General features: G+C 36.0%; 1 protein-coding gene and 1 long non-coding RNA gene across 9 annotated transcripts; both read right to left on the bottom strand.

Annotated features, from left to right (window-relative positions):
* Window positions 1-180: 180 nt before the first annotated feature.
* Window positions 181-2,764, bottom strand: LOC131609785 (probable serine/threonine-protein kinase PBL23). Of its 8 annotated transcripts, none has more exons than XR_009286321.1 (7): window positions 2,182-2,754; window positions 1,892-1,948; window positions 1,647-1,695; window positions 1,261-1,329; window positions 1,121-1,177; window positions 709-1,040; window positions 181-606 (listed from the first exon to the last, which is right to left on the bottom strand). XR_009286321.1 is itself a non-coding variant. In XM_058881579.1 (7 exons), exons 2-7 carry the CDS (start codon window positions 2,215-2,217, stop codon window positions 847-849), a joined length of 462 nt encoding a protein of 153 aa, XP_058737562.1. In that variant the 5' UTR covers window positions 2,218-2,387; window positions 2,675-2,764; the 3' UTR covers window positions 625-846. The 8 variants fall into 8 exon arrangements, 3 of the variants coding, with proteins under 3 accessions (XP_058737563.1, XP_058737562.1, XP_058737564.1); XM_058881579.1 differs by lacking the exon at window positions 181-606 and having other exon boundaries at window positions 625-1,040; window positions 2,182-2,387; window positions 2,675-2,764; XM_058881580.1 differs by lacking the exon at window positions 709-1,040.
* LOC131609788 (uncharacterized) lies at window positions 2,756-3,553 on the bottom strand. The gene is made up of 3 exons (XR_009286326.1): window positions 3,048-3,553; window positions 2,906-2,936; window positions 2,756-2,786 (listed from the first exon to the last, which is right to left on the bottom strand). It is a non-coding gene; the product is annotated as an uncharacterized LOC131609788 (long non-coding RNA).
* Between the last annotated feature and the right edge of the window lie 5,640 nt (window positions 3,554-9,193).

Genomic DNA, 9,193 nt, shown 5'->3' with positions numbered 1-9,193 from the left:
ATGATGCAAACAGACATCCTACAACTAAATAATAACATAACGAATACTATGAACCACCAATGATTATATATATATATATATATATATATATATATATATATATATATATATATATATAAAATATGAATAATTACTTAAATTATAAAAGAGCATATTTGGGAAAACTGACTATGTATCAATGATCCCAAATTTGTAAGGGGCATCTGGTTCAACTTCGGGAGGTGTCATTATTCAAAAATGAAATATATGTTGTTCTTTTAGTTAGACTCCACTGTTCAATTTATTTCACTTTTGACATTTGAAGTAAAAAAACACAAATGATAATTCTACTCTCCTAATTTGAAACAAGTACCTTAAGGCCTTTAACAAGACAATGATGAATGTAACCAGATTTGTATTAGCTGAGAGTGTAATTTGAAACTGCACCTTTTACACTAGTTTGATACTCTTTCTGTGATGTGCCAAATTGTACATGGCTGGACTCTGGTTCATTCGAGGTCACCCATGAGACGATTACTGCTCTTCTTTCATAATCACCTTGTGTGATATGCACCTAACAAACAGATGATAATCAGCCTCCTTTTATTTTCCTTGAAGATACAGCACCTGAACAAAAATGTCATAGCTTAAGGTCCAATTGAGCCAAAAAAAAGAGAAGCATAGAAGAGAGAAGATTACAAGGGAGTCACCAACAAGGAAATTACATACCACGCAAGGAATTCATTATTTTAAATTATGGATTATACATTTGCAAAGCTTAATGAACAATAACTCCACCCTTTTTACGATAGAGGAGTGACCACCAAGGATATCTATGACAAATCATTGCCTCACTTCTCCTCTAGACTAGATTCTAAAACAAAAAGAAATATAGTCTCCCTTCACACTTCTGACATGTGATTGATCACCAGTAGGTCCTGATTTTACCAACCCAAAATCTGAAACTTTGGCCTCAAAACCTTCCCCTAATAGTATGTTACTTGGTTTGATGTCACGATGAATTATACTTGGCTTCACCTCTTCATGCAAATAAGCTATGCCTATAAAAGGTACCAAGCAATTCTATGCTGATAAAAAGATGTTTGTTAAATGAACATGGATTATCATTTAAAAGTTATACCTTTTCCTGCTCCATTTGATACATATTCATAGACTAGTATTTTTGCTCCATCTCTTTCTGATAAAAAATAATCAGCCCATTTTAGCATGAATTTATGTTGAAATAAATCCAATACAACGTTAAAATTAATTCAAGTTTACCTGGTTGTTCACAATATCCAACCAGACCAACAAGGTTCTTGTGTTTTGCAGCTGAAAGAAGCCTAACTTCTGCCAAGAACAAAGAAAAACTATTAACTACAATAGATTAAAGAGTTAAATATAGTTTTTGATGCTAATCATTCCTGAATTCTTCAGCACTTAAGAATGACTCAGAATGAGGTCTCTTTATGGCTAATATTCCTTCTAACTGAGTTTGGTGACATTGTTTCAATTTGGATTCTAACCGAGAGTGTTGATTCCATACCAACAACTGCTCATATAATAATTAACATGACATTAAACAAGAGGTGATTTAAAAAGCTCTAGAAGAATACATAAAGCATAGAATGACACAATTATGTGTTAGTACACCTGATTATCATTACCACCAGAAGCAAGTTCCCTATCATCACATGCCCATTTCAATCCACAAGCCTGTTAAAAATAAAAATTGTCAATAAAGCCATGACGTCCTAAAGAATTTGCAGCATCTTTTATGGTATCCACAAAATCTGCAAATATGAGAAATAAACCAACTGAAGCATCCGTCTCTAAATGAACAATCGCAATAGAAAATGAAGAAAGGAATGAATGTATACTGCAAAATTAGAAAAATAAGAAAATTGATTACCCTTTGGGTCGTAACAGCACACTTATCCTTTGTACCCGCAAATCCAAATGATTTCGACTGTAAGATAACTACAAGTCAGTTAAAAACTTAACAAGACTTTCTAGCAATCAACTATAATCTGAGCAGACTGCAGATATTAATTTACTTTTCAAAGGTTGGTTAGGGACAAAGGTGCGAGGAGAACGCAAGACATATAATACAAAGAGAGTTCAGTTTCTATACTGACCAGTCATCACAACAAACATATGATTAAGAATAACCAAAGAAAAGAAACATGAAAGACTTCGTACCAAACAGAGTTCAGTTTCATGTCCCATTTTCAACATGGCGCGATATACTTTCCCGTACGCACCTTCACCAAGGAAAGACTTCGTACCAAAACTATCTGTCACAGACTTTAATTCATTTACTGTAATCGAAGGCACAGAAATCGGTTGGAGATTTATAGGCCGAGGAATGGTTACTGCCGTGTGTCTTCCATGATAACTAGAGTTCCCTGCATAGTACGAAAGCAGAATCAAAACAAAACGCAATTGTAGTGCCAACACAAACACAAATATACACAATCAAGACTTACAATTTTCAAAACATCTCAATTTGAACAAAAGCAAGTTCAAAATTATTCAGTACAAGAATTTATAATATTACAGATATAAAAACTATGAAATATGAATACTGTGTTCCTTATCTCGTTGTACCCCTGTCAAGGAAACCACCAGTGTTCAACCAAACATGTGGTGACAATAAACGGTGTAAAACTCAATCACGAATGAAACCATGTACCTTAGAGTTTGTTGATAGTCAAGATCTTTGCAAGTAAATGAGCAGTTCCTCTAGAAAAAGAGTAGTCTAAACTCCATAGATTCAAAAGTCTCCTTGTCATCTCCTATGAAACCTGCATTGACAACACGGTTCAGGACTAAGGAAATGATAAATTGGCATCAATTGGGATGAGCTCACATCTATGTTCTAGTATTCATAAACCTATTGACAAAGTATTAGCCAAAAAGTTACATCATCTCTGTGTGTTATTTCTTGGTTTACCCTGCAACAATGTTGAAATCGTTAGAAGAAGAAACAGATGAAGACGATTTGGATTTGGGCGTAAAAAAACGAGTAACGTCGTAGAAAGACAAGATTAATTGGAGAAGCATACCTGAAAGGCGGAGCATCTGGTTTTCTTTTTCTCTTCGTCGTTGTCGAAATTGCATTTGTTAATCTCTGATAGGTAACTGCCGAACTCATTCTTTACTTCACCGCTTTGCTTAGTTCTTGTCACCAACACGAAGCTTATGCTATGGTGAATCGAACCCCCAAGGAATTGAGCTCAATTTGTGACGGTGAATGTTCAATTCTGTCCGTAAAGAACCTAGGGTTTTGTGTTAAGAGTCAAAATCGCGGTTGAAATGGAGGAATGATGTACTTCGGATGTGATTGGTGTTCCGAGACCTTTGATTCAAGCGAAGGCGATGATGGTGGTGGTTATCTAGCGGCGCCGGAAGTTACGAAGACGAGAAGAAGACGACGAAGCTGGCTTGTATTCATGGTTGTGAGATTGAATGAAGAAGATGGTTGAATGAGTCTAACCACCGTTCAGAAATGGAGATGTGAGAGAATGAGAGACGAGGGTTGAGTCGATCGAACGAAGAGGCGTGAGAGTTTTGGTGGTTGTTGAGTTTTGGCGGCTGATAGATAGAAGAAGAAAGGGGTTGATGAGGTTTGGAAAGAAATTAGGTTTAGGAAAAAAATGGTTTGAGCGGCTTATCAAATTTTGTTTTGCGCCATTCATTATTTTATTTTTATTTTAGAGGGAAACTTTTTGGTTTGGGCGGCTTATTTAATTTTTTTTGTAACCGTGGTAGTTGAAGAAAATACCACAGATTCACACTCCAGATTTAATATTTCAAAACATATTTCCACGGTTTAAAAATCCAGGCCAAAGCATATATGTAGCCACATTTTTTGAGCCGTGGAACAATTTGGCGTGGCCGTAGACCATTTTTCTTGTAGTGGGAGCAGCACGATTCGTTGCTTTTTACGTGGCTTCTCACTACTCTGTCAGATTCTGTCCTACCTAGGGTTGTTCGATGTGTTCAGCCTTATTGAATTAAGATGAAATTCACAAATACGTGTTTGCGCACACTAATGCAAAATCCAGCCAACTTAGATATGAATTGAAAAGTGTCTCAAAAGGTGACAAATCTATCTCTGAATATATCGCTAGGATTCAACTTATTGTTGATATACTAGGTTAATTGATGATCATATATAACATCGTGACCAATTGGAAGCAATTTTAGATGGTTTTCCGGATGAATATTGTTAAAATACGAGAGACTAAGAGACATTTGAATAAACCGAGTGTTTTCAATAATACTATGTAGACTATATTATATAGAGAGAGATTTACATCTAATTACATGCTATAGTCGATTTGAGACTTTTCTACAAACAAATATTCTTTACAATATATATATATATATATATATATATATATATATATATATATATATATATATATATATATATATATATATATATATATATATATATATATATATTTTGACACACACTCACACAAGTATCAACACTCCCCCTTAAGCTTGAGCATATAAGTCAAATGCACCAAGTTTGTCACATATATAATTAGTTCTAGGACTTCACATGGATTTTATAAACACATATGCCAATTGATCATTAGAGTTGACAAAGCTTGTGACGATGTCACCTTATTCAATCTTCTCTTTGACTAAGAGACAATCTATCTCAATATGATTGGTCCTTTCATGGAAGATGGAATTTGAAGCAACGTGCAATGCAACTTGATTATCACAAATAAGTATCATTGGTCTTTCTTCTTCAATTTTAAGTTCCTCGACCAACAGTTTTAACCAAATGAGTTCACATGTTTCCATTTCCATGGCCCTATACTCTTCCTTGCCTCTACATCTTGCAAATACATTTTGTTTCTTACTTTTCTAGGATATGATGTTTCCTCCAACAAGTACACAATACTGTAGGTGGACCGTCTATAAATATATGACTCTGCCCAATCAAAATCAGCGTATCCAACTATTTTAGTATGTCCTTTATCTTCATAAACAAAACCTTTTCTTATAGAATATTTGATGTATCTTAGAATCCAGATAACATCATTCACGTGTTCCTAAAAAGGGGAATTTAAGAACTGACTTACCATACTAACTGCAAAATAAATGTTTGGACGAGTCTGCGTGAAATGATTCAACTTTCTAACCAATCTCTTATACCTTTGTGAGTTAGATAAAGGCCTCCCTGCTTGGGTAGGAGTTTAACACTTGAATCCGTAGGAGTATTAGTTGGTTTAGCATTCAACAAACCTGTTTCTTCCAAATTATCAATAGCATATTTTTGCTGAGAAATCACCAAACCATCTTTAGATTGAGATACCTTAAATACCCAAAAATTATAGGAGTTTACCGAGGTCTTTTGTCTAAAATTGATTTGAGAAATCACATTCACTGTATAAAGCCAACAACAACCTACCAAAGATTTCCTAGGGGGAAGAGGGACCAGTTCCCATATACACTACGTTGAAGAGCACATATTTCATCAATCATTGCTTGCCTTAACTCAGGGTGAGATAACACTTCACATGGAGTTAAGGAATAAAAATAGAGGACAAAGAAGACAAACAAGTATAATGCAAAGGGGAAAGACGACGATAACATAAATCAATATAATATGGAGAAGGGTTTCATGTTTGACGTATACCTTTTCGAAGGGAAATCAAAATATCAGACTCATGTTGCAGGATCAAATCTGATGATGGCAGGAGCGTCGAAAGAGAGTCTACAATGACCTCAAGCACAAGTACGACCTCAGGGACAAGCACGACAGACATTCAATGATAACATTGATAGGTTTGAAGAGGTCGAGAAGTGGGGGGGGGGGGGTCAACCGTAGGAATATCTAGTGGGTCAGGATCAATAGACTAATGGGGAACAATGGTTGACGAGACATTAGTAACTTCCATAATGGCTCTGGAAGTACTTTTCTGAAGGGGTTCTTGAGTTACGTGACTGGACTCGAAATATGGAATAGACTAAAAAAAGATAACATAGGCTGATATGAGGTGTCATTGTAGAGTTGGAGAATAGTAGTGATAATCTTTTTGGGATCGATGATAACCAAGAAAGACACACTTTGGTGATCGAGCTGATAATTTATCATGTCCTAGAGAAAGATTGTGTACAAAACATGTAGACCTGAAGACTCGGGGATGAATTGGGTGAATGGGGAAAAATAATTGAGTGAGGAATTTTGTCGTTAAGACAGATGAGGGCATGCAATTTATAAGGTAACACGCTGTCAGCACAACATCCCCCCAGAACAAGAATGGAACATTACCATGGAGAAATAGGTTCCCTGTGGTTTCTACAAGATGCCTATTTTTGCGTTTGACTACCCTATTTTGTTGAGGTGTATGAAGGCAAGATGTTTGATGAAGTATACCATTACTGGACATAAAAGTTTAAAATTGTTGGGATAAGTATTTACAAGCATTATCACTTCTTAGGGTACGAATAGACCCACCAAACTGAGTTTTTATTTCTTTATAAAATTGTTCAAAAATAGAAAATAATTTGTATATATTTTTCATTAAAAATAACCATGTGAAATGTGAAAAATCATCAATAAAGGTGACAAAATACCTAGACTTAAGAGTAGAGACAGTACGCGAGGGACACCTAACATCGGAGTGAACTAAAGTAAAAGAGGACGGAGCTAGTTTATTGACTCGATTAGGCGTGATTCTTGATTTTGGTCCCGCTAAAGGAGACAAAAAGTCCTTCGAGAAAGAGTTGGGTTAGCCTGAGGAGTTCAAGTCCGCTAGGCGCAGTATTATATAGCCCATTTGATGAGACACAAAATCCCTCAGGCGAGGCTTTTGACTTCTCAGATGGGACATCTATCGAGCCCTCAGGCAAGACTTGTGACCAAGTCTTTGAGGATGGATATTGGTTCCGCCTCTCAGGCATTATTCTTGATTTTGGTCTTTCTTGAGGAGACACAATGTCCCTCAGGCGAGAATTGGGTTAGCCTGATGAGTTTAAGTCCTTGAAGCACACTAATATGTAGTCCTACTGATGAGATACTAAGTCCATTAGGCGGGGCATTTAACCTCTCTGGTGGGACATATATCAAGCCCTCAGGAAAAACTTGTAACCAAGTCTTAAAGGCGAGATATTGGTCACACCTCTTAGTCGTGATTCTTGATTTTAGTCTCGCCCAAAGAGACACAAAGTCCCTCAGGTATGAGTTAGGTTCGCCTGAGGAGTCTAAGTCCGCCGGGCATTGTAATATGAAGCTCGAATGATAAGACACTAAGTCCCTCAGGCGTGACGTATTACCTCTCGCGTGTGACTTCTATCGAGCCCTCGGGCAAGGCTTGTGACCAAGTATTCCGGGTTGGATATTTCTCGCGCCTATTAGGTTTGATTCTTGATTTTGGTTCTGCTTGGGGAGACAAAAAGTCCCCTTGGGAGATAGTTGGGTTAGCCTTATGATAGAGGCCAAGCCATGATTTTAGTTTCCTATCATTTTGCAGGTGCCTACAAGTTATTCTCACCAATTGAGAACAAGTTGGTGATAAGTAGGGATGTGGAATTTGATGAATTCAGAGGATGGAACTAGGAGAGCTCAGTGCTGGAGTGTGAAGGTTCAAGTCTCATTAGAACCATTATTCAAGATAATGAACAAATAGTAGAAGCTTAAACTGAACCTCCACAACCTCAAGAGGTGAGAAGATCATCAAGAGCCAAAACTCCACTAATCAGACTAAATGATGATGAAAGGTTTTCAATTTAATACACAAGAGAAAATGGTGATGTAGTTGAAGAAGCCATAATGATTGAATCGGAGCCAATATAATATGTTCAAGCCATGAAAAATGAGAATCAACAAAGTGCAATGAATGAAGAGATCAATGCCATTGAAAAAAACCAAACCTGTGAAATGGTTCATTATTCAAGATAGAAGGTAATATATGTCAGGTTGGTTTACAGGCTAAAGTTGAAGCCAAATGGTAAAATTGTCAAGCATAAGGAAAAATTGGTGGCAAAAGTCTTTCATAAAAAGCCATGCATTGATTTCAATGAAGTCTATGCACCAGTAGCTAGACTTGAAACCATAATAGTGATTGAAGTCATTGCATTATATAAAGGTTGGAATATTCACCAGTTTCATGTAAAGTCAGTCTTTTTCATTGGACCCTTAGAAAAAGAAGTTTATGTGAAACAAACATCTAGTTTTGAGGTGAAAAGGCAATAGAATATCATGTACATGTTGAGAAAAGACTTGTATGGATGGAAATAAGCACTTAGGCATGGAAGAATATGATTAATAGCTTCTTGATCAAGCTAGGTTTTAACAAGTGCACATCAAAACATGGAGCAACTACTATGGAAAATCCATTTAACAACGGTTGGAAAAGATATATAACCACGCGGGACTAGGCGTTGTTATGTAGTGTGTGGTTGTATATGCAGCACTTACTATCACGATCCTGGGACTGTTGTTGTATTCTAGAAAGCGTGCTCCATATCACAACGGTTCGTTAACCTAACCTTTGTGATATAACTAGAGGTCCCAGGTTTGATTCAAAGCATCAATATTTTGTAATTTATATTATTCTGGTCACCGTTCAATATACAACCACAGTTAGCTTTTATAACCGCTGTCAAAACTTCCTCTGTTTCAAATATGCAATTCTCTGCTTCTCAAGTTCTTCCCATTTTTTATCCTGTAACTATTATACCATATCAGAGAATTTACAACAACCCGAATTTTTGTTAACCATGCATAAAGAGCATAAAAAACAGCTAACATTGTGCATCAAAAACCAAATTTAATATTTACATTAAACACAATATGTTTAAGTCAAAAGTAATATTCACATCATCATATACATAAAATAAGTCATTAGCACATCTCAATAAATCAAATAGTAGGACCCATAAGCACATTGTGGATATACACCCAACGCTTACGAAGATTGAGAAAGTCCTTAATGGGAAATATGGTTACGTCGTTAAACATCTACATATGAAAGAGGAAAAAAGCGAATATCATGCATGATAATAATTCAATAGTCAACTTATATATTAAATATATAAACATATTATGTCATATATACCTTATCCCGTGAATCAAGAATGCTGACAAGGCCAATGTTTAACATGTGTTTCATCACATAATACCCATACTCATATTTCTCGGGTTGTTTCGTCGTCTACAAATGAATGTACCCACACATGAATA

Source organism: Vicia villosa, linkage group LG6, assembly GCF_029867415.1.
Source record: "Vicia villosa cultivar HV-30 ecotype Madison, WI linkage group LG6, Vvil1.0, whole genome shotgun sequence".
Taxonomy (NCBI): Eukaryota; Viridiplantae; Streptophyta; class Magnoliopsida; order Fabales; family Fabaceae; genus Vicia; species Vicia villosa.
This window is presented reverse-complemented; position numbering and strand designations above follow the sequence as displayed.